The following is a 25455-nucleotide window of genomic DNA, read 5'->3' on the forward strand; positions in this document are numbered from 1 at the left end:
GTGGAGCACTCTCTGTGGGCCAGGCAGGGCGCCAGGCCTTTAAACACAGACTCTCTCGTGCAAGCCTCACAAGGCAGCAGGAACAGGTATTATCACAGCTTCCATTTACTAGTGCGGAAACTGCTGTCAGAAGGTCAAATACGTGGCCGAAGGTCTTGCCATTCCTTACAGTCAGGATGTGAACTTCGGCTTGTTTGACTCCCAAACCCAAACTATCAAATTCCACAACACTATGTTGTCTAAATGGTGGTGGCAGGGGGTGGGTTGCAACCCAATGAGCGCACCTTCCCTTCTCCCACCAATCCACCGGCTTATCCTCATAAGCCCCATGTTCTCGCGGGGGCTGGAGTTCTACGTCCATGCATGGTGTCCTGCATGGTGTCGAGTGTTTGCTGCTCCATGTCATGCTGGCCATGGAGCGGGTACTTGGTAAGTTTGAGCAGCCTGGGTCCTGTCCACATAAGCTCAGTAGGTGGGACCAGATGGCTGTGACCCTGAGCGGCTCAGGCCAGAAAGCTCTGCTGGAACCACCCATCCACTTCTTTCTCTTTACCTGGCATCTTCTGCCGGGGCACCCATAAGGCACCCCGACCTGACAGCACTGCAGGGGCTGAAAGCTGGCGGTGCGGTTGGCTCTTTGGGGGAGTGTGTGGGATGAGGAAGGCACCCGCTGGCTCTAGGTGGAGTCTTCCACTTCATATCTGAAGGGATTTTTGTATTTACGGGAAAAAGCAAAGGCTTATCTTTCAGGAAAAGATCTGAGACAGATTTTTTCCCCACTATCTTCACCTTCCTCTCGTGAGACTGCTAGGAAACTGAGTAGAGATTAGTCACTCCTGTTAATTCATTACTAATTTGGTTAGAGGGAGACCAGTCTTTTCTGAGCTTTATGCTCAGAACCTCGGGTGTTCCAAACCTGAACTCAATGTCCACCCTCTCCATCTACACTCCTCCTCGTGGGCCCCCGTCTCACACACAGCCTTGCCCCGTTCCTGGCCCTCAGGCTGGAAACACTGCCCCTTTTCTTCCACCTGGGATCAGTGACAGCTTTGTCAACTCAACCTCTGCAGGAGCCTCTGATCAGCCCCTGCCCACCTCCCCACTGCCCTGGACATTGGTTCAGCCCTCACTGTCTCTCCCCCAGGCTGTTAGGACAGCCCTCATCCTCTGCTGGATGTCGCCCTAAATTCCAGCCATGTGCCAAGGCATCAAGATACCTCTTCGCAGAAGTCAGCATCAGGTGCTGGGATTTTCAGAAGCTACCTTGAACTAGACACATGCCTGAGCCCCGTGCTGGGCAAGGGGGCCACCGAAGGGTTATCCAGACAAAGGCGGGGAAGATGATTTTGTGCAGATTGTGAGCAAAGATGCAGACAATGGGTGTGTGCTGTGGGGTAGTGTGATCTTGATGAAGTTTGAAGGACAAGGTGTTCTAGCTCTAGTGCTGCATAACAAAGCAGCCCTAAATTTAGTGCTTAAAACAGTGGCAACATTTAGTTTGCTCACGGATCTGCCATCTGTAGAAGGTTTGGTGGGGATAGCTCACTTTTGCTCCACTTGGCATTGAAGGCTGGAATCCTCTGAAGGCTCTCTCAGTAACATGTCTGGCTGCTGATGCTGGCTGCAGGCTGAAACTTTAACTGGAATTGTTGGCTGGAACACCACCATGTGGACCCCCCGTGAGTAGGGAAGACGGGGCTTCCTTATAGTGTGATGTCTGGGGTCTAAGGGTCTCAAGAGAGAAAGAGCTGGGGGATTCACTATCAACTTTCGGGACTTGGCCCCGGGAGTCACAGAGCATCACTTCTTCCTTCTCTTCCTTAGAAGCAAATACCTAAGATTGGCCCATATTGAAAGGGAGGGAACACAGAGCCCGCTTCTTGATGAACGAATGTCATTGTCCCATTGTTAGAGGTGTATGTGGGACAGGAGATATTAGTGTAGCCATCTACGTGAAACATGATCTGCCACGGCAGGGTGTGGAGCCAAAGAGGCAGGCAGGGTCTAGGACCTGTAGCATCTTGGATACCACACCATGAGCATTGGTTTTTATCTTGTAGGAAGTGGGGAGCCAGTGAGAGGTATTAATTTGGGAGTAACCTGCTCACATTGGTGTTTGATAAAGCTCTTTCTGGAGTGGTGGGATGGAAGGTTTGAGGGGACGGACAGGAGATCTATGAGAGGCTGTTGAAGGAATCTAGGGGAGAGGGGAGAGGGCCTGAGGCAAGGCATAATCTGGAGATGAAGTGCCGGTCAAATACAAGAGACGCCAAGGTGAAATCACAGGGCTTAGCAGTGGCACCAAATGCCAGGGGGTGAGGAACAGGCATCCAGGAGGATTCCCGGTTTCTGGCTTAGGGAACTGAGTGGAGGTGATGGGGAATGAATGAAAAACTGGAGAGGTTTGTGGGGGAGGACCCTGAGCCCTATTTGGGAAGCGATTAGTCTGAGGGGTCTGAGAATGTCCACGTGGACACGTCCAGCACACAGTGAGATGGACTTGAGTGTAAAAGCTCTGGGGGAAGTTCTGGAGGAGGGTCTGAGATGTGGGCACCACAAATGGGGTTTCCAATGAATGTGTGCAGAAAGGGTGCCGTGTGCAGAGAAGGGGACTACAGACAGAGTTTGGGGGGGCATTAGCCTTTAGGGGACGGTCAGAAGAAGAGGATCTGGCAAAGCATCCAAGACCAAATTGCCTCTGTCCTGGATGTGGCAGGCACTGTGGGCTTAGTGTCAGGCACTTGAGATGCCTGCCGTGGACCGGTTCTGGGCCTGCCTCTCACACAATGGAGCAGCCATGGCCAGTTCCCGCCCTCGCAGGCCCTTGGTTTCCCCAACTCTGGGGCGCTAGGATTCCCCCTCTCTCCCTCTCTGGACTTCTGTTTCCCCATTTGTAAGAGAGACTAGATCATTTTCCAGGGTACCTTTATCACAGAAAATTAAGAATTCTAGTATATGAAATGAAGCAAAGCGGAGCCTCCCTAGGGGGGCAGGGGTGGAGGGCTGCCCCTGACTCCAGGTGGACCCGCTTCCTTCTGCCACTGATGAGGAGTGAGGAGGCCCCGCGGGCTCCGGGGTCTGGGGGCAGCAGTTCGGACAGGTGTCTGCTTTCGTGGCGTGATGACCTCCTTAGATTTGGATGCACGGGCAGGCAGCTAGGGCTGCACCCTGGCCCCACAAAGGCCCTGCCTTGACAGGTAGGAGAGGGGAAGTCAGCTGTGATCCCACAGCCTGGAGCGGGGCCCCTGTGGAGGGGCTGGCTTGGCTTTACAAGGAAACGGAAATGAAGGTGGAGCCCCAGTTGCTCTCCTGAGATGCCAGCCCTTCAATTAAGGGAAGAGCTTTGGCAGACTACGAAACATAATGGCACCCCACCCTTCCCTGGAGGAAGAGTGAATGTCCAGAAGGGGCAATTCCAGGGAGCTCAGGATGTGGGGCTCTGGGCTCTGAGCTCTGAGCCTGCTCTCAGCCCAACAGCCGAGGACCCAGGAGAGCTCGGCCTGCAGCCGACTCCAGATACCACAAGCCCTCTCCACCCTCCCCATCAACCACATTTACTTGTCACATTTACTCATACCCACAGGACAAGGCATATGGGGCAGGGTGGGATGCCTTCCCCAGGCCCTCGTCATCCACTCAGGAGAGGAGCCAGCACAATCGCAAACACCCCATATAAGAGGTGGTAACAAGCTTGGCTAGTGTTTCCATTCAAATGGGCTAGTATGAAAGCCCATCCCGGAGCCTCACTGGGGTATGAGAGGTGGGCCTGGGAGGATGGGTGTTGATGGAGGGAGGGGAATGGAGGGCAGGTCAAGAGGAGCGGGAGCAGTGTGACCCCTGGCTTGTTTGTGCCCCTGGGAGTGACATGAATGTGGCCCTCAGCCCTCACAGGACACAGGAGGGAGGGCAGAGCTGTCAGAGAACAATTCCAGGTGCTGAATGCCCTGGGCCATGGCTGATGAGTTAGGCCTTTCCCTCAGGGATGCTTCTCCAACCCTGTGGTTTTCCTGCCATTGATGATAATGTGACAAGAATGGCAGGAATGATGGGAATGGTTCACATGTGTTGACTAAGGCTATGGGTGAAACTGGTCTGAGGATGATGACATTTCACCCTAGGACCACCTGATGGAGAAAGTGTTCCCAACTGACAGCGGAGCAGGGCCAGGCTGCTGGGCCTCTGTGCCTCAGAATGGAGGGCCAAGGTGGGTGGTCAGGGCTCACCGTCCAGAGGCCTCACCGTCCAGGTCTCCTCCCCAGGTGTTCGTGCTGTGCCATGGCCTGCTGCAGCTCTGCCAGCTCCTGTACAGCGCCTACTTCAAGAGCAGCCTCACCACCATTGAGAAGCGCTTTGGCCTCTCCAGTTCTTCCTCAGGTCTCATTTCCAGCTTGAATGAGGTAAGCAGGATGCTCTAGTCCATCAGATCCCACTTGGGCACCACCCTGATCACGGGATCTGGGAGGGGGCTCGGGAGGAGCAGAAGAACGGGGCGGGGGGTGCGGGGTTGGACCCGTGGGGGATGGAGACAGCCAGCTACATTTCCCAAGGCTGCCCTGCACCAGGCACTGAGCTGAGAGCCTCTGGAGGCACCTGACCTCCTCACAGCAGCCCTGCGAGCAGGTGCTCTGCTCCTCCCCGCTGACAGCTGAGGGCACCAGGGCTCAGGTAGGGCAGCAGCTTGTGCCAGGTGTGCAGGGCTGCTGCCTCCAAACTGTGTGCCTCTAATTGAGTTCTGTGACCACCCACGAGGTTATGTGGCCTCTGCTCATCCCCAGTCCAGGGGAAGATGAGCCCCAGGCACTCAGCTAGGGAAGCAGCCCCAGGCTGGCAGCTCCTGTCTTAGGAGGGCAACAGGAGCCAGAGCTGCTCAGTGGCCCTGGCTCCCAGGCAAGGTCAGAGGTCTGTGACCTCCCAGCCACATGGAGTTTACACTGTCCCTCACTGATGGCACATCAAAGTTAGAGGAAGATAGGGTGGGCCAAGAGGCCAGGGTGAGAGGTCAGAGGGCAGGGTCAGCTAGGAGTCACTGGAAGCCAGGGAGAAAGGGGCAGGGGAGGCAGCAAGCCCCTGCACCGTGGCTGCAGCATCGTCGGCTCCAGGTGAGGAGATGGGCCCCTGGGCCTGGCTCCTGTCTTTTCTTTCCACAAGGCCCACTGTTCTGGGATGGAGGCCATGGCCTCCCCCTCCCAGGAGCCCAGACGCAATTAGATCTTCCCTTGACATAGTGAAATTCAGGCCAACAACCGACCCAGTAGAGTCTGGGCTCCCCAGACAGCTTCTGGGATGGGCTGAAAAGAAGGTGGGAAGCGTTACAACGTCCCCCAACCCCCACCTTCCAGTCTCCCCATCCCACAACCTGCTCCCTGCTGGAAACGCCCCTTTACCCTTGACTCCTGCGCCCTCCACGGTCCACACAGCAGTGCCCCTCAGGAGCCCTCCCCGCTACGCCTGTGCCAGATCCCTCTGCAGTCCTCGGAGGAGGGCTCTCTTCACAGTCACGTCTTCCAGACAGGAAGCTTGCGGCAGAAAGCCTATCCCCATCCCAGTGGCCGCACGTGTGCGTTGTGCGGCCAGGATGGGAGCCCAGGTCTGTCTGACGGTCGCCACGCACTCCTCCTCACCATGGACTGTTCCTCCACCCTGTGACATGCACGTACTTGCACACGTACAGCCCTGAGGCCCATCAGTCATGCCTGCTGGCCTCATGGGCCTCAAACCCCCTCCTCTGAACCCCCAGGCCCACGTGGATGCCTTCACTGCTTTCTGGATGTGTGTCTGTGTCCGTGTGTTTTAATGTGTGTGTGTATACACGTGCATACGTATGCCTCTGTCTACCTGATTGTGCATCTGTGTTTAGAGCTTCCTGATGATGCCCAGTGACAGGGGTCTTCCCCTCCATGTAGGCTGTGCTCTCCTACAGGACAGGGACCTGGCACCCCTCACACAGAATGCACCCTTCTACATGTTGGCCTGTGACTTTGATAATGCTTCTGGCACATGTTGTCTTCACTCACGAAGGACACAAGAAAATCAAATCTCTGACATTTGTGTCATCACAGTCCTATCCCGTGACCCTGGCAGACATCACTAATCGACTGCAGTCTTCTTTTCTGCTGAGTCCAGACTCTGAATCCTTCTCAACACAGTGTTCTAGGCACCTCTAGTAATCAATATCAGAGCTGGTGTGTAGGCTAATCCTCTCTTCCACCACGGCTCGGATGATAGTTGAATCTATGATCTTCGATGGTTAAATTTTCATTCTTATTTTTCCCATGCTTGGAACAAAGATGTGGGCCCAGGAACAACTGGATTTTTCAAGGGGCAGGGAGTAGCTAGCTGGGACATGAGGCAGAGTCTGCGACAGGAGGCTGATTAGGCAAATAAGGGGCAAAATATTTCCCCAGGTTATAGTTCAATAAAAAATGAAAATAATTCACCCATTAAATTTTCTCTTTTCTAAACTTAGATGAGCTCTTCAACAATCAGGTTTTAGAACATGCCTATGGGCATGGTTTGAGGCAAATATCATAAGAAAGTTAATTCCTTGAACCTAACAATCTTGTGTGTGTGCTTAGTGGGAAAATGTGTTTGTGTGTATATCTGTTTCTCTGTGTGTCTCAGTATCTGTGTGTGTCTGTGTGTATGACTATGTGTGTGTATCTGTGATCTGAGACTGTGTGTGTATCCGTGTGTCTGTCTGTCTGTATTTGTTTATCTGTGTGCGTCTGTGTGTGTAATTGTGTGTGTGTGTGTGTGTCTGTGTATCTGTGTGTGTTGAGGGGGAGTGGATGGGTGATTGTGTGGAGAAGAAGAGGAGCTCAGCCAAAGGGCTTTTCTACAATCCCGTTGATTCTGACCGAAGCGTTTAGAAACAGACTGAGTAAGAAAGTAAGAGTCTTACCGGAAGAGCAGAGAGCAGCCAAATCAGAGGGGGCTTCATGTTCAAGCTCGAGGCTCCCAGCTTTTGGGGTGGGCAGTAAGGGACTGGCCTGGCTTCTTGAGCAGAGCCAGGCCCGGGTGCACAGTCTCGTGAAGATGAACCCTCTGGAAGAGGTGCCTGGTAGACACTTGAGGTGGGGGACAGTGTATCCCGAAGTCAGATGGCTGGGCGGCTGTCACAGCCAGGCCTGAGCGGCTAGGGGAGAAGAGGACCCCGGCAATGCTGCAAAGGAAGAAAAGGCAGGATTTGGAAGCTGCTTGAGCGCAGGATTGAAGGCACCGCAGACCGCAAGGCGGCTGCTATCAGAAGCCTGAGGGGTGTGAGAAAAGAACCAGGCCTGGTGGAGGGGAAGGTGAGCCCATCTGGACGCCTGGAGTGTGCAGCCAGCTTCCAGGGGACGGGAGCCTTCACGCTGCACCCAGTCTCGCTGGGGTCCAGAGGGTGAGCAGAAGGGGAGACCAGGGCTGGGTGTAACAGGCCAGCGGCAGGAGGAGGGCTTGGCTGGCACGGAAGACGTTGGGCATCCAGCCCGGTGAAGCAGCGGCTTCCCTGGCCCACCCACGGCCAGGGCTGAGCAGACGCAGTCAGCCACCCTTAATGCCCCCCGTCAGTTTGCCCTGGGCCCCTTCGGTTTGAGGCATGGGCAGGGATGTGTTACAAATGGGCTGTGTGATAACCTTCAGATGCTCTAACACGAAGTCCACAGAGCTGTTTTAGGGGCCAGTTCCGGGCCGAGGGGCCGAGGCCTGGGCTGCAGAGGCCCTGTTCTCCTCAGCTAGAACAGCTTCTTCTTTTTTTTTTAATATTAGGGAAAATAAATTTTTTCAAAGGAAAGCCACAGCTGAAGGAAGATTTGGGAACCAAGGTCTTCAGCCAGCATCAGCCATAACAGCTGTAGAGGCCCAGCTTCCCTCCTAGAAGTCAGCCCAGGCCCTGGGGGGAGCGCAGGAAGGGCCGCTCCAGGTGGGCGGGGCGGGTCACCCCCCAATCCTTCCTCCCTGGGTCCCTTTGGGGCCCTCTCCCGTCCCTCTCCCAGACCTTTTCAAGTCAGCCTCAGTTAGCTTAGCTGATATGGTCTGACATTTACAATCATTTCATGCAAAATGATGGGGAAACAAAAAGGGAATGAAATCTAGGAAGCATAAGAATAAAGCTTTGTTTCCAGGTGCTTGTTTCAGAATGTCCTAGAACCACGTCTTTGCCGATCAGACTAGGCTGCCTCCTCACCCACCTTCACATCCTCTTTCTCCGTGTGTCATAAACCATTCTTACTCTTGGCCACACAGAAGGGGCCTCCTGGGCAATTGTGTCCTCTTCTTGAAAAAACCTACCATTTGCACCAGCTATGTGTCAGACACCATTCTAGGTGCTGGGGAGACAGGGATGAACAGACAGACAAAAATCTCTGCTCATATATCATTCTAATGATAAATATGACATTTATTTATAGAAATAAATAAAACACGGTGGATCAGAGTAAATGCTATGAAAAATAAAATCGTGGAGAGGCATGGTGGTTACATTTTAAATAACTCTTTATTCTTTAAATTATATTTAAATTATAAATATATTTCAATATATTATAATTTATTTCTGTTAATTTTTACAAATATAAGTTATATTTAAATAACTCCTTTTTAATTAAGATATTATTGATATTTAACTTTATATTTGTTTTCCAGGTGTATGACATAATGGTTCGAGATACGTATATATTGCAAAACCATCACCACAATGTCTAGCTAACAACCAGTACCTCACATAGTTCAAGTTTTTTTCTTGTGATGAGAACTTGCAAGCTCTATTCTCTTAGCAACTTTCAAATATACAGTACAGGGTTATTAACTATAGTCGCCATGCTGTACGTGACATCCCAAGACCTGTTTATTTTATAACTGGAAGTGTGTACTTTTGACGCCCTTCACCCATTTCACCCACCCCACCCCCTTCTTTTTCAGAGAAGGCCTTAATGAGAAGGTTCAACCTGAGCAGAGATCTAAAGTAGGGCTCTTTGAGAAGGGAGCCCCCCGCAGACATGTAAGATGAAGGAGCAGCCAGTGCCAAGGCCCTGTGTTCACAGAGCAGCAGGAGGCAGAGTGGCTGGGGTGGAGGAAGGGAGGGGGACGGGAGGGGAGCAGGGCAAACAGTGATGGGGAAGGGGCAGGCTCCTCAGGGCTTCGGGGGCTCTGGGAACGACTTTGTTTTTGTTACCATATCGGATTTGGGCAGAGGGAACACGGTCTGACATTTCAGCAGGACCACTCTGGCTGCTAGGAGGAGAATAGAGGGCTCTGAGGCAAGAGTGGCGGTGGGTGGAAGGCAAAGCTCAGACAGGGTGCCATGGTGGCTGAGACCAGGTGGTAGTGGTGGAGGTGGTTGGCTTCTGAGGGGCCACTGAAGGCCCGGCCAATGGGATTTGCTGATGGTTGGATGTCGGTGTGAAAAGGCAGTCGAGGACCATGCGCAGATGTTTTGCTTGAGCCGCTCATAGGATGAGGTGCCGTCTACTGAGAGGAGGAGGACCGGGGAGGGGGTCACCAGGTTTTGGGTGGAAGATGAGGAATGAGCTCTGGGACGTGCAGGGCCTGTGGGAATCAGAAGCGCATACAGAACAAGGAAAGCCGTGGGACTGGCTGAGCTCCCCAAGACAAGAGCAGAGGTATGGGGACTGAGCTCTGAGAGTTGAGAGATCAGGGAGGCGAAGAGGAACCAGCCAAGAAGACTGAGAAGGAGCAGCCAGGGGCAGCAAACTAGGAGAACATGGTGTCACGGAAACTTAGTGAAAGGAGCGTTTCAGGAAGGCAGAAATGGTCAACTGAATCAAATGGTGCTGAGAGATCAGGTGAGAAGAGAACTGAGAATTGGCCAGCGGACTTGGCAGTGAGGAGGTCATTGACAATCTTGGCAAGAGCCACATACCAAGACTCTGGTCCCTATTTCCTGAGACAGGGACACCTGCTTTAACAGCCGGAAGGAGACTGTGGTGTGGACAGGGCAGGGGCTATGAGTGCTGACATCCAGGGCTCGTCTGGTTCAGGTGAACTTACCTTCTGGGGCAGAGGACCATCTCTTTGGATGGAGTCGAGGTCAGAAGATCTGCCAGCACCCCTGTTACCATTTAAGACCCTGCTCCCCAAGCTGGGGCCTTCGGTTCCCCTCTTTGGCTCTGGGTGGGGCTCAGAGAGCACGCTTTCCAGGGAGCACCAGGAACATGAGTTACTGGTGTTTCCACCTGGGAAGGGCCTTAGGGAGCCCTAGTCCTCATCCCTCATTCACAGAGGTGGAAGCCAACCCAGGGAGGGCCAGAGCCGATTAGGAGCAGAGCTGCTGGGGCAGAAACTCACTTCTCCAAGGGGCAGTAGACCACTGTAGTTAAGACGGGGCACTTTAAATTCAGGCAGTCCTTGTTTGAGCCACCTCCTGACCTCATGGACATGGCAAGTTACTTAATATTCTGAGCCCCAATCGTGTTGTCTGCAAAAATGAGACTTGTTGCATGATGAAATGAGATAGTGAAGGTTGCTTGGTGGTTATTCTGACTATGAAGTCAGAGTCCTTAGGGAGTTTAGTTAGGGAACATGTACTGTTCCTAGGAGCCAGCCAGAATAGGAAGCTTTCTTGAATTTGGCCCCAAAAGCTTTGGTCCTAATGGTTGAGCTTCCCGTGGTCTCTAGATACTTCTCTTGGTCTGGTCTAGAAGGCTGAGGCTGGGAAGGGTTTCTGACAACAGGGGAAAGCTGAAACTGCATGCTTGGCCCTCCCGGCAAAGCTGGCACCACAGCTCTGCTTGGGCCCTTGGGTGACACCAGGCAGCTTCTTGCCTCTCTGCTGTGACAGTCAGGTCCACTCTGTGGGTGGGTGAGAACAGAGCCTCTGGTCTCACTTGGCTCCTCTGCTCTCTCTGCAGATCAGCAACGCCATCCTCATCATCTTTGTCAGCTACTTTGGCAGCCGGGTGCACCGTCCGCGGCTGATCGGCATGGGGGGTCTCCTCCTGGCTTCGGGTGCCTTTGTCCTCACCCTCCCACACTTCCTCTCAGAACCTTACCAATACACCGTGACCAGCATGGGTAAGTGGCCTCCCACTCTTGCTTCAAGGGGATGAGGGTACATGATTCTGTAGGTTCTGACTTTCAGATACGCTCTGGGGAGAAAAGCCGAGGAAACTTTCTGGTGGGAGAGGACAGCATAGCCCAGAGTGGTATCCATTGCCCCAGAAGCACCCCAACCAACTTTGTGAGATACCCACTCAATCCTCCTGTGCTTTTGGTGGGATCCTGGGATGTTTGGATGCCGACCATCCTCTCCCATCTTCCATGTTATTGTTGACTATATTTTAGCTCTGCCTGTCTTTACCCTCCTCCCAGTGGTCATTATTAATATAGTTGTTATTTATAAATATTTCAGTACTTATTTATATTTACCCACAAGTTTACTGGTTTCTTTGCTCACCATTGCTTCTTGCATTTCACCCACCCTTGTTGACTTAACTTCCTTTTTCCTGAAGTACATCCTTTAACATTATTTTCAAATAGTTTTTCAAATCTGTCTGCCCCACTTTCATGGTTTCTTGGTATTTCCTTATGATTTCTATTTTCATTTTAGTTTCTTCAACTATTTTAGATGTATTTATTTTATAGTCCTTTTTGGATTGTTTTATTAGTGCAAATTTTGAGATTGCTAATCCTCCCACATTCTGTGTCTGCTTGCTTTTGTTTATGGTGGAGTGTTTCCTTTATGTTCTGTAATATTTGATGGTGAGGTCATTGGCAGTGGGATTTTTTTTTTCCCCTGTGGAAATTTTGTGTGGTCTGGGTAGGAAATAGCCCCAAGGGTGGTTTTGTATTTGCATTTACTTGGCACCCTGGGAACATCACTGCTTTGGAGCTAATTTTATGGTAATGTATTGGCGGGGGATCAATTTGCACTTGTTTTAAGGGATATGGTATGTGGCAGTGGTTTTGTGAGGAGCAGCAAGTGAGAGGCCCAGTCCCTAAATGCTTATTCTCGGTCTGCTGTATTGGAGTTGAAGATGTCTGAGGATAGACGGGCCACCTGGGGATGCGCTGAGGGGATAACTGATTCCTGTTTGCTTAAATACCAGGCTTGTTTTTAGTCATATATGCAGATCGGGTCCGAGAGAGGAGTCACTTAGAATGCCAAACGGGAATGCTTTATAGGCTGTGAGACCTACAGTGGGGAGGTGGGTGGCTGGAATGGAAAAAGAATGGAGCAGGAACAGCGATGTGTAATGATGAAATGTTTGTTGGGTTGGGAATCTTTTCCCCACCTCCCTGGTAATCACCAGTGAACTGATCACTGGTGATTACCATAAATTCACTGTGGCCTTGGATCTATTTGGACTATTTAAGCCTGAGTCTTGCTTCAAGTAGGCCCAGGAGGAAGACAGACCCAAGCTTAGGGGTCTAAGCTCTTTCTCCCCCTCGGTCGAGACAAGGGGTCTGAGGCCAGCTCTGAAGGAGAGTCAGGAGTTGCTGGCCACGTCAGAGAGCCATGTGCCAAGCCTGCTCCAGACACATGGTCCCTGCCCTTCCCTGTCCGCATGAAGACTGGGCTAATGAAATCAGCAAGGGAACCTGGGGTGCTGGGGCCAGGCTTCGGGGAGGGCATCCTGCCAGGCACCGCACACCATGGCCTGCGTAGCCCGGGGGCTGGCTCCCCCAGCCTGGGCCGAATACCAAGGGCATTTACATCACACAGAGCAGCCACCACAGAGAGTGGCCGGAGACCTGCGGGCCTCTGAAAGCAATCACTCTGCTCCTTGTTAGGGATGGGCGGGCGTCTTGGGTCCTTTCCACCACCGTCCTCCCTGCTCTGAGGCAAACTCTCTGCCTCAGTGCTCTTAGCCCACCTCCACTGAGAGAGGAAAGACGGGGACTGTGAGAGGGACCACAGCTTGCCTGTCAGCCTGCAGGGAGGAATCGCTGTCCAGGAGGGTGAGCTTCCTTGCTTTTTTGTTTGTGTAAATTCTATTTGCAACAATAGGACACAGTCTCCTTCACGCTGGCTGGGATCAGAGCAGCAGCTGCATGTGCTCAGGGCTGGGCTACCTTCAGGGCATCTTCCCAGTGCCAGTACAGCGGGGGCATGTGCTGTGCTAATATGTGCAAACAAAAATATTCATAAGATCTCACTTCATGGGAAAAGTTTGAAATACGACTCTTCCTTCAAATGTATTCCTATGGGAACTTCAGTTTTAAATTATGCAGGGCCATCAGGCACACACAAATTTCACTAAACGCACCACCCTGAATGATGTCATGAATCTGGACGGTCCGGGGTCTGAAGCTGGGCTTTGAAACCCCCTAACAGCATGGCCTTGGGCCACTTCCTCCACAGCTGAGTCTCAGTTCCTACCTGTATAAAATGGACCCTCCCTCGCAGGGCTGCGAGGGCTGAAGGATGCATGCTCTGAATTTAGCCAAGGGGCTGGCACATGTATTAACCATTAAACAGTGGCTTTTATAACAAGCGGTGCTGGGGACAGTATATGTAATATGCTGGGTAAGTAGAGTCCCAAATGAGGAAGCGCCTGCTTCCTCTGGAGAGTCTGACAGCTCACAGCCAATGGGCTGGGCGTCCTGTGGGCACTTGAAGGCAGCTTCTCCCTGGTCCTCACCATACAGCTGTCCTCTGCTATAGCCGGAGCGGGGCCCCTCCCTTGGCATAGTCCTTGATGCACCTTTATATGTGAGGCCATAGGATTTCTCTTGGTTGAAGCTTAGGCTGCTGTTCTGCTCTATTCCCAGACCCTTAAGTTGGAGCCACCTGGTATGCTGGGTAGAGAGAGCATAGACATTCAAATCCCAGCTCAGCCATTTAGTTGCTAAGTCTGCTTAGGCAAGCTGCTGTTCATCTTTCTGAACCTCAGTTTCTTCATCTGTAAAATGGGAACAATAATACCTCCACTTTCAGTGTGTTCTGAGGGCAAAATTAAAACTACATAGTATAGATAAAGTGCTTGGTCCGTGTTAGCTGTTCAGCACATTTCTCTTTGCCTGCCCTTGATGTGGTATTTGAAATCTCTTCCTCATGAGCAATGACCCCCAGACCTATTATCATGTGTTGACTGCTGACTCTTTCCCCTTGGAGCAAAGCTGCTCCAGAAATGAACATGGGAAATGGAAAGTAACTCTGTGTTTCAGGGAAAAAAATTAAAGAGGAGCTGAACATTGTGGGAATCACAGAGACCTTTAACAGCTCATGGCTAATTTTAAAAAGGCCATGCAGACATTTATGAATGTTTAGATTTGCTAAATGTCAGTGGGGTCCGGAAATACGCCTGGCGCCTTTAGAGAAAAGCCTAGCCACCAAGCCAAAGCCTCTAAGACCACTTCTGGAAGGCTCAGAGCGGTTTGGATAGGTGGGAAACAGGCCAACCCGAGACCAGTTCTCCTGGGAGACAAGAGAAGGGTCTTCGGAAACAAGTGTCTGGTAGGAGTAGGTGTAACCTGTGAGAGGTCCTGAGCCAAGTCTAGAGGGAAGTCGGCCCCACCCAGACAATGGATGCACGCAGGAGGGGCTTCCTGTGGGAGGAGCAGGGCGGGGGGAGTTGTATTTTTGGAGCAGTCAAAAAAAGAAAGGGAAGAGTGGCTTTCTAGTCCTCTGCTCATGAAGTTGCCAGTCCCTCACGCATGCTGGTTCATCAGAGGCGTCCCTGGGCAGGAGGGTGGTGGGCAGACCCGGGGACGGGAGCCTCGGGCTCCTGAGTGACTGCGCCCCTTCCTCGGCGGAGGACACGCCGGCCTGGAGCAGAACCCCAGTGCCACGCAGGGTCCTTCCACTGGGGGAGCCGCTCAGGGCCCCTGAGCTCAGGGCAGTTCAGGGGGGAGCACCCGGCCGTGGTGCCAGAACTGTGGGGGAAGGGAGTGTGTCTGCGGGGTAAGCGTGAGTGTGTGAGGGAGGCGTTCCTCTGTGAGGAGGTGGCCCGCAGTGGAGGGAGGGGTGGAAGGTGTGGGGTCTGCGTGGGTGTGGAGGTGGAGGCGGGGATGGACCAGGTGGGCAGCAGGGCCGCTGTTAGGGTGGAGGTGCCTAGGGAGGCGGGGGGAGCACGTGTGTGCTGGGGCGGAGAGTGGGTGGACGGTCGGAGCGGGAGGTGCACAGCCCGGCCAGCTGGATCTGTTTAACCTGAAAAGTGGGGGAAAGCAGCAGTGGGGGCGAGTCACAAAACACATGGGTGTTATCAAGTCAACTGAGAGGGAAACAGACCTGAACGGATGAGCACAGCTAAGCTAACGAGACCTGATGTGGAACACATTTTCAACTCACAGTATAGGAAAGAAGAGAAACGCGTGTGGAGAAATGACAGAAGACACCAGGCCGCTGTGTTGCGTGTCAGGGGGAAGGCCGGGGAAGGAGCTGGGGCCGCGGAGAACGGGCATCTCCAAGGCACGGCCCCAGCGGCTGACCTGAGAGCGTTTGCCTCTGTCAGGCTCTCTTAATGTCTGTTTCGTGGGAGAGTCACGACCCCCCCTGGCTGGCCTGGAGGCGGGATCCCTTGTTCTTCTCCAGCCCTGGCCCCAGGAGAGACCTGAGTGTGACCCCCCCTCCCCTGGAGGCTTGTTCCTCACTTCCCTTGCTCAGGAGTGAGGCTGGGGCCTGCAGGCCTGCTCCGTGTCTGGTGCGGAGGGGAGGGACACCTAGGGGCCAGGCTGCGTCCTGCGTCCTGCTCCTCTGGGGAGAGCGGCGTCCCGGGGACCCCTGGCGGACTGTGTGTCTTGGGCCCACCCAAGGCAGCGGGCAGGGTCTCCTGGGGAGAGTCAGCAGCCAGGATGGAAAAGGAAGGCTGGTTACAATTCCAGTGGCTATGGTTGCCCCAGGAAAACTGTCAGGGAGTCGGGGATAGCCCCACAGAAGCAGGGTGCCAGCCCCTGTTCCCTGGGGCACTGTGGTTTGAAGAAGCCATTGATGCCTCCTGCTTGAGGCCTTGGGCCCCCAAGGACCCCCAGAGGACACAGGGAGCAGCTTCTGCTCTTCTTGCCACACTCGAGGCTGCTGTGCCCAGACACCTCCTGTGGCCCAAAGGCTTGACTAGGGAACCAGCAGGCACATTCGGGCAGCGAGCGACCCACACCACGAGGCAGGAAACCAGCAGAAGCAGTTTCTTTCTCTCAGGAACAAAAGGACTTTTGAGGATTCAGAGCTTGGATTGGCCACCGTCAGGGGATGTGAGGCTCAGAGATCTCAAGGGGGAAACGGCAAAGAGAAGTCAGGTATTTGGAGGCGGGGAGGTCATGGAAGTGGAGCCCCGTGGTGGGATTCGTGCCCTTGTAGAAGAGGCCAAGGAGCTGTCTGGCTCTCTTTCGGCCCCGTGAGGGTGCAGCGGGAAGCCAGCAGTCTGGCTCTCACCAGAACCCCACCATGCTGGCACCCCGATTTTGGACTTCCTGCCTCCAGAACTTTGAGAAGTAATTCCGCTGTGTGTAAGCCTCCCAGGCTATGATTCTTTGGTACAGCAGCCGCAGCTGACTCCAGAAGATTCAGTCCCTTTGGCTGGAGCCCCTCCTTGTAGCCTGGGATCTCATCTTGAATTTTCAGCCTTTGAACTGTCTTATTTGCCATTGCCACCGGCTTCGCACCATTCATGTCCTTCACAAATCTGTCAGCTGTTCTCAGCTGTCCCCAGGTCCGGGGCAGTGGTGCTGCGTGGTGTCTCCCAGGTCACACTGGCCCATCTGCGCCTCCACTGGGCACGCTTTGAGCAGTTCTCCCTGGAGGACTCAGCCACGTGTCCACCTCTGGTCTGGATATCTGTCAGGATATCATGACAGGCTTTGTCAAAAGGCTTCCTCCACTCAAGTAACACCGTGTTATGGCTTCCTGCCAGTCTGGGAGCCCCATTAACAAAGGAAATGAGCTTGGTTTGGCATGACTGGCTCTTGATGAACTCATGTTGGCTCAGCTAATCCCTTTTTTTTTTTCCCCCCTTCAAATTGCTCCTCATCAGCCTGTTAATAAATCTGTGAACAATAAGTTCTGCTTCACTCCCAACTGGGGGTGCAAATTAAGCGCACATTCTCTTTGAATACTAAAATTAAATGGCTCTGAGCCGCCATCCTGTTGCCTCGGGTGTGTCTTGCTTCCCTCCTATCCACTAAGAAACAGTGTTGATGATGAGCTGAGCTGGGTGATGCCTCTTTCCGAGGCCTGGTGGCGGTTCCTCGGGCGGGCGCGTGTGCGGGGCGGGGGGTAGGGTGGGGCTGGGGCAAGCCCCTTGCCAGCAGCATGGTGCCCAGCCTGTCACACTGCGCACAGTGGACCTGCCCTCTCATGCCCAGCTCACTGGTCCCATGGCCTCCTCAATACAAGTAGGCATTTCCCCATGACCCCTCTAGTGCCAGGGTGGCGGTGCGGAAGGGGCGTCCAGCCTCAGTCTCCGTCTCGGAAACTCAGTCTTGAGAGCAGAGCAGGGGAACCCTCTTCTTCCACTCACCTAAGCTCACTCTTTTCCTGCATGGATGTGAATCCTTGCAAGCAACCCACTTGCCCTCAACCCCTCTATTACATCCATCCGTTGCTAGTGACCAGCGCTGATCTTACTTGTCTCTAAGTTTCTGGATCCAGTCCCCAAGTCCTTAAAAACCTGGGCAATAATGCCTGTCTCCAGGGTTCTGCCATCTCCCTCATCTGTTTAAATTTCTCCGTTTCTGGCCTATTTGGATGAATATGGATCTTACTGTGTGATCACTGTATCCCAGGTTATGACATTGTTATTCATTTTCATCTGAATAAGAATGTTACAAGGTAGGTATGATTATCTGTATCTGTTTTGGAGATGAAGAGACTAAGATTCTGAGAGTTCCCTGACCAGGAAGCAGCAGAGCCAAGATTTGAACCCGGTCTGCCTGACTGCAAAATATGACTTCCTTGCACTGCTCCACCATGTGACCCAGGCTGTCAACCCCCAGCTAGTGCAGAAGAATATGTTCTCCTGGTTTCCCAAAATAAAAGTCAGAATGCACGTGCCCATAGAAATCATTTTCTAAGTGGAGGCTTAGTCTAGTTGGAAGAGAACACATGTTATCACAGGGGCATGATGGACTGACAAGGCTTTGTGAACTCCATGGGGACCCAATCACTTCTGATATGCAAACAAGTCACTTTATAAATGACTTTGAGATCTCAATCATGAGTAAGTTCGGGACAGCCTGTTCCAGGCCTGCCGGTGGGCGTTGCCAGAGTTTCGGGAAGAACTGTTGAATGGCCGAATTTAAGAGGATGAGGAAATAGGTCTTTCAGAGTGGAACATTCTGAATGAGGTTCCAGGAGTTTGCTGATAGCTCGAGGCTTGGCATTTTGGCCACGCTTGCAGAAAACTCTCCAGAAGCACTGCTGCTTTTCTCTATTGTTCTCTTATGGGTTGCTTCTGAGGTTTGGGTCTTGCTAACCTCCTCCTCATTTGGCCCTACTCACTCGCAAACGGTGCCCCCTTCCGAGCAGGGAGGTAACGGGTGGCTCTCAAGGTGCTGCCCTCTTGTTTCCTGGCACAGTTCTCTCTTTCCTCTACCAGACGACAGGAAGGACTACTCAAAGGAAAGCCCACTCGCCACAGCCTTCCTACGTTGCTCAACCCTTCTAGGGTCCTGTCTTGGCCCCAGCGCTGGGTCTTTGTGCAGAGACCTCTTATTAGACCCTTGACAAGCCCGCTGGCCTCAGCCTGGCCGCACCTGGAACGTGTGTCCTTGAACGATGGAGAGGCCAGACCTTAGTCTGCCCAGCTCCACCCGTCTCCGTGGGTCCCATTCCAGGGAGGTAGCCCTTCCTGCCACCGCGTTCCCACTTTCCCAACCCACGGAGGGGTTCAGAAATTAGAGCTGAAATTCTGCGTACGTAAATTGTGGGATGAGTCAGAGGGTTGACTGGTGTGCATCTGGGCTGGTGGTGGGGAAGCTGGAGGAGGGGAGAGGTCCCGACTTGTTTCTAGTTAGCCCTGTGAAAACTGGCACGGCTAGACCTCTGGTGTCTTGTGGGAAGAATGTGCTCTGATAAACTTGAGCCTTCCAGAAGTGGGCCTCAGGGAAGATGAGAAACAGACTGACAGCCAGTTGGAACATACCCCCTCCCTCCCTTACCCAGGCCCCGCAAGGCAGAGGCGGGTGGCCCCCGAGTCCGTGGTGGCTGGAAGAAGCAGGCGTTTCTCTGACCATATCACAGGATCTGATGGTGGGCAGGTGGGAGGAGGAGGGCGGTGAGCTTCTGTAAGTCCAAGGAGAGGACTGGGTGTGGGGCGTTTGCTGGAACGCCTGAGGAACGGGGAGGGGTTGCTCTCTCTTCTTCACGTGGCCCGAGCTCTTCTGCTCCAGGGAGGAGAGGGGTGGGGTGGGCTGCAGAAAGCTGAGCCCCACAGCTCTGCCAGTGGGTCCTGATACAGGTCTTTTCACTCCATCACTGTCTTCTTCTTTTTAAGAGAAGAGCCTAATGTTCTAAACTCTAGAAGACTCTGTCCTCACCAGAGTGAGCTGGCCACGACCATCACCGCAGGGAGGCCCAGGCGTGAGTTCCTGGAAAGCTCAGACCTTGTCTCTGACAAACACCTTCACCAGCAGCGGGTCCTACCCACTGCCGCACCCCGCCTCCAGGACGGAGAGCAAGCTGCTGCTTCCCAGGTGGAGGAACTGATCTTTCCCTTTTGCTTGTGTCACAGCCTGGTCTGGGGTGGATTTGGCCCCATTTAGGGCAGGCATAAGGAAAAGAGAGTTTGTTGGGAGATCTTGAATCAATTTGGAATGTAGAATAGCCCAAGAGGATCTCAGTAGACTTGGATTTAATTTGGGGCCAATTGATTATCTTTTAAAGTAAACATTTAAAAAAATTTATTTATTTTAATTTATTTATTTTTGGCCACGTTGGGTCTTCGTTGCTGCACACAGGCTTTCTCTAGTTGTGGCGAGTGGGGAGCTAGTCTTCATTGTGGCGCGCAGGCTTCTCATTGTGGTGGCTTCTCTTGTTGGGGAGCATGGGCTCTAGGCACGTGGGCTTCAGCAGTTGTGGCACACGGGCTCAGTAGTTGTGGCTCGCGGGCTCTAGAGCACAGGTTCAGTAGTTGTGGCTCGTGGGGTCTAGAGCACAGGCTCAGTAGTTGTGGCATGTGGGCTCAGTAGTTGTGGCTCGCAGGGTCTAGAGCACAGGCTCAGTAGTTGTGGCACGTGGGCTCAGTAGTTGTGGCTCGTGGGCTCTAGAGCGCAGGCTCAGTAGTTTTGGCACACGGGCTTAGTTGCTCTGTGGCATGTGGGATCTTCCCGGACCAGGGCTGAAACCCGTGTCCCCAGCATTGGCAGGCGGATTCTTAAACACTGCGCCACCAGGGAAGTCCCCATATACACATTTTTAATAAAGGCAGTTAGTTTCTGACATGTAATGTGACATTCTAAAAGTTAATGATAACAGTTAAAAGATCCCCAGAGAATTTTGCCTCCTGGACACTTCATTAGGTGAAATTTCATGAGGATTTTTGTGGCATTGGTGCACCGTGCAACATGCCATGTAAAGACTTAATAAGCCAGTCAACATTTTTACAATCTTTGATGACCGCTAAATGGCACACAAAAAATAATTTTGCCGGCAACAATGTTCTAATAAATGTGACTTTAGTAAAATTATAAGAATCAGCAAAATCAAGAACTAGAACTCTGAAAAGAAAGACTTATTCTCTGGCCCTTTGTTTCCGAGGCTCCTGCTTCCCTACAGCCAGCCTGGCCTTGTGTACCTGACACACCCGCTGTGGGCTGAGCACCCCCGTGCTCGCAGCCGTGGAGTGGACCAGCGCTCCCTGCCTGCCTCTCAGGCAACACGCAGCTTCACCTATTTTACCCCCGAAGTAGCTCTTGGCTGGGTCAGTTCCGCTCTTTACACACGGGCCTTGAAAACTGGCTAATCCCTCCAGTGTGTTAGATGTACTGTCCCCCTCCTGATCGTCACCCTCTGGGTTCTCCTTAGGATGTAATCCAGGCCCCTTTGCGGGACACGGCAGCCCTCCAGGAGCAGCTGGGCCTCACCCTGGCGGTGTCTGCATACTGACCCCGCTGAACCTCTGAGCTCTCCCCTCCTCACCACGGCTTTTCTGTCTCCTCCTGCTGATCCTTCTCAGCTCAGAGGCTATTGTCTCTGAGAATCCTTCCCAAACCCTCTCCCCAACAGCACTGGGCTTGGTGCCTCCCCACGTGCTCTCTGGTACGCTGTGGATACCAGGCTGTATTTTTTATTGTGGTAAAATATATATAACATAAAATTTGCCATTTAAACGTGTGCAATTCAGGGCATTAAGTACTTTCACACTGTTGTACAGCCATTGTCACCATCCATCTCCAGAGCTTTTTCATCTTTCCCAGTGGAAACTGTGCCCCTTAAACACTAACTCCCTCTTCCCCCTTCCCCCAGCCCCTGCCTGGCGACCACCATTCTGCTTTCTGTCTCTATGAATTTGTCTATTCTAGGTTCCTCATATAAATGGAATCATGCAATGGTTGTACTTTTGTGTCTGACTTGTTTGTTAGCATAATATCTTCAAGGTTCATTCATTTTGTATGTAGCATGTGTATTAAGCCTTCCTTTTTAAGGCTCAATGATATTCCATTGCATGTGTATATCACGTTATGTTTATCCATTCATCTGATGGACATTTGGGTTGTTTCCACCTTTTGGCTATTGTGAATACTCTGGCTATGAACACCAGTGTACAAATATCTGTTCAAGTCCCGGCTTTGAATTCTTTTGGGTAAATACCCAGGAGTGTACATGCTGGATAATATGGTAGTTCTATGTTTAATTTTTTTTGAAGAACTTCCATGCCGTTTTCCACAGTGGCTGCACTATTTTACATTCTTACCAGCAACGCACAAGGGTTCTAATTTCTCTACATCTTACCCAACACTTGTTTTCTGTTTTTTGAAGGGTATGAAATGGTATCTCACTGTGGTTTTGATTTGACCAATATTTTGGCAATGTTGCGGTTGCTTCTTTCATGATGTGTGTACCACAGCAGACAGAAGGCTTTGGAAGGTGTGTCCAGGTGTCTTTTCAGGTCTTAGCATCCCAGCTTTTCCCTGTGAGGCAGGCATTGTCCATGGGAGCTGACGGGCCTGGGTGTAGTCCTTCAGTGGCTGCACTGGGAGCAGGGGCCAATTCTTTGCACCACTTTCCCAGTGTGGTCGTTTGCCTTTGGGTTATCTTTACACCACCCTTGCACTTAAGGGAGACCTGGCCCTGCCACCCCATAGCCGACAAGACAACGTGTGACAGGGAGCTGCTGTCACACCTAGACAGAGACAGGCAGCTCAGCCAAGCACATTTGCAAGTGACAGTAGCCCACAGTTTTAGGGAACTCCAAACTTTGCTCATTTCCTCTTATAAAATCTACTCGAAATTTGTTTGAATCTTCTGAAAAGAAATGCCCATTTGAGAACTTGCCCATTTGAGCAGCTTTTTAATTTACGAGCCCTTTAGATGTGTGTCACCTCAGTCAAAGTTGGTGGAGGGAGGTGAGCAGGGCGTGCGGCCAACTGTTTGAGTGACCGCACAGCCGCACCTGGCCAGTCGGTAGCACGGATCAGAGGGTGGCCAGGGCCAGGCAGCCGGCTCCGCCCTCATTCCTGAACCTGCCCATATGGTCTTGAGAAGGGTAGTGGGGTCTTTTTCTAAAGACTAGCACAACGCACAGCGTGTAAACGCTCACCTGCTGAGGTGTCCGTGCGGCTGCCGCACTGAGGGCACGGAGTGAGCTGTGAGCCTGGCCCTCGGCTACCGCCCACCCTCTGCAGTGCATGGCCCCTTCCCCGGAATCCTCTGAGGGCTTTCAAAGTCAAGGTCACTGACGTGAGGAATCAGATCCAGGACTAGAACCCAGGTCCCAGGCCCCCAGCCCAGCCGCTCCAACATCTATGGTCCTTGCCTGCCCACAGCCACCTGGGCCTCCCCCTGGGGATGGGCGTGAGTGTGCCAGCACCACAGCCCCGTCTCTGAATGTTGGACACGGGGCAGTGTTGGTGGGAGGGTTCCTGAGTGTGGTGAGGAGTGGGCTCTTCCTCAGCAGGAACATTTCACAGCTTTGTGCTTCCAGACTAAAGTGACGATCCTGAGAATCAGGCCCTTGCAGCATCACTGAGGCACACCAGCCTTCCTACAAAGGGGCAGGCACAGCCATCAGCCATGCTGACTGACCAGCGGGTCCAGTTTTTCATGCCTGCTCCCCTTTCTGGAACCATAGCCTTCTAGCCCTTTAATGACCCATAGGGACTCTCCCTATCCAGCCACCTTATGGTCTCTGCCTAAAGGGAAACTGAGGCTCAGAGAGGTTCAGAAACTTGCTCAAGATCACACAGCTACCTAGGGCTAAAACCAATTTTTCTTTCTTTAAAAAAAAAAATGCCTTTATAGAGATATGATTGACATATAAAAAGCTGTACATAGTAACGTATAAAACTTAATGAATTTGAGGATGAGTATACCCATGAAACCATCACCACCATCAAAGCCACAGACATATCCATCACGTCCCAAAGTTTCCTCCTGCCCCTTTATTACTGTGTGTGTGTGTGTGTGTGTGTGTGTGTGTGTAAGAACACTTAAGTTCTACCCTCTTAGTGAATTTTGAGTATACAGTGCAGTATTGTTATCTATAGGCGCTATGCTGTCTAGTAGATCTCCAGAACTCATCTGACATAACTGAAACTTTATACCCTTGACCATCACCTCCCCATTTCCCCCTCCCCCAAGCCCCTGGCGATCACCATTCTACTCTCTGCTTCTTTGTGTTTGACTGTTTTAGATTCCACATATAAGTGAGATCATACAGTATTTGTCTTTCTGTGTCTGGCTTATTTCACCAAAGCCAATTTCTTGACTCTTTATACCATGTGTTTGTTTCGTCTCTTTGTCTCGGATTTCAGCAAAACTCCCAGCAGCCAGCCCCTTTCCAGGATACCTCTACCTGAGAGGAAGTTCCCAGCCACTTACAGAGGTCAGAGGGCTCATGTGTTTGAATGTAACTAGGGATGGGTAGAGGAATCTCCCCAGGCCTGGCTCCTCCATCCCTGAAAAATGTGTGTTGTGTCTTTTCAAAGCTGCCATTTCAGATTTGATTTCATTAAGGACTTTGAGTCAGGCACACATGGGTTCAAATACCAGCTCTGCCCCAGAGCAACCACTTATGTGGGCCAATAACCCCTGTGAGCAGGACAAAATGTACGTCACAGCCTTGGCAGTGTCTGCCTGTGCAGTAAATAGAAGCTTAAAAATTCTGGCGCTGGAACTTGGATCTCTACAGTAAAGCGTGTAAGTCAGAGAAAGGCCCAATACACAAGCAAGGAGAGGCGTCAGGGAAGGTGGGGTGGGCAGAGAAACTCGGCCCTAGTGTGATGGGCCTGCCTTTGCAGGCCTAGGGCAATGGCTGTGGAACAAAGCAATAAGAAGCGGGAGAGACATTGTTAAATTTTGGCTATATATTTTTATGAAAAAAATATTTTTAATTTAAAAGCTTTTACTGTTGCTTTATTTCAAAAGTATCTTGTGTTCATTATAGAAAAATTAGAAAGTACACTGACGCAAGCACACACACACACAAAGATCACCACAATCCCATCACCCTGAGAGAACCATGGTCTTCCAGAGTTTTTCTCTGCATATTCCATTAGGCTGCATACATTTTATAAATTAAGGATCATATTCTTCTCCAAACTACTAGTTATTTTTTGAATCTACAAGATGTTACAGCTGTCTTTGCATGTAAGTAAGGCTACCTCCCCACTCTAATTCTAAGAGGCGCCTCCTATTTACCCATGTGGTTAGACCACTCTCTATCCGAACCCTGAATTGAAAGGGGGGACAATGGGTGTGGAGTGGGAGGAGGAAGGTACAGAGGGACACTCACAAAAGTCTGGGCTGGCCGTTGGCCTGGGTGCCCACAGCTCCCCTGCACACAGCTGGGGTCAGGTCTGGATGACCTTGACCAGACAGGCGTCTTGGCCCCCTTTGCCAAAGGGCCCCCTGATCGATGGGGGAGCCCCCTAGGCCAGTGGTGTTTAAACATGTCCTACACAGGCACTAGTATAGAGGACAGGAGATGCTGGGGCCAGGCTGGACGAGCATGTGTGTCTGCGGGAGGTGAGGGGACGATGAGAAGGGCAGACCCCTCCCCAGCCCCACCTTCCAGAGGAGCCCTGAGCTCAACAGCACTGGGCAGAGTCCAGTGTGATGGACAGATCTCGTCCACGGCCCTCGCTTTTCCTCTCTGTGGGACTCTGAGGCCCACCCAGCTCAGAGCTCTGCCGTCTCTGGGAGGACCACAGATGAGAGTGGAACGGAACTCCAGGGAGCGGGATCAGGGACGTTAGCAGTTTCCATTGGCTTCTACAAGGCTGGGAAAGAAGGCATCTCATGGAAAGGAGCCCTCAGGAGCCCTCAAGGCCTCAGGGAGCTGACAGCACTCTTTGTTTCGTGTGGGCCAAATTGGAAACAGTGGCATGGGAGTGGCCGTCCAGCCTGGCCAGGTCCCCAGAGCC

At 52.2% G+C, this 25455-nt stretch overlaps 1 protein-coding gene across 1 annotated transcript in view; it reads left to right on the plus strand.

The window, feature by feature from the left end:
• SLCO2A1 (solute carrier organic anion transporter family member 2A1) overlaps positions 1 to 25455 on the plus strand; it is a 78178-nt gene that overhangs the window by 31805 nt on the left and 20918 nt on the right. Inside the window, exons 2-3 of the mRNA XM_059920299.1 lie at positions 4260 to 4397; positions 10848 to 11010. Of these exons, the coding sequence (XP_059776282.1) occupies positions 4260 to 4397; positions 10848 to 11010 (301 nt within the window). The remainder of the gene's footprint in view (positions 1 to 4259; positions 4398 to 10847; positions 11011 to 25455) is intronic.

The sequence above is a fragment of the Balaenoptera ricei genome, chromosome 4 (assembly GCF_028023285.1).
Source record: "Balaenoptera ricei isolate mBalRic1 chromosome 4, mBalRic1.hap2, whole genome shotgun sequence".
Classification (NCBI taxonomy): Eukaryota; Metazoa; Chordata; class Mammalia; order Artiodactyla; family Balaenopteridae; genus Balaenoptera; species Balaenoptera ricei.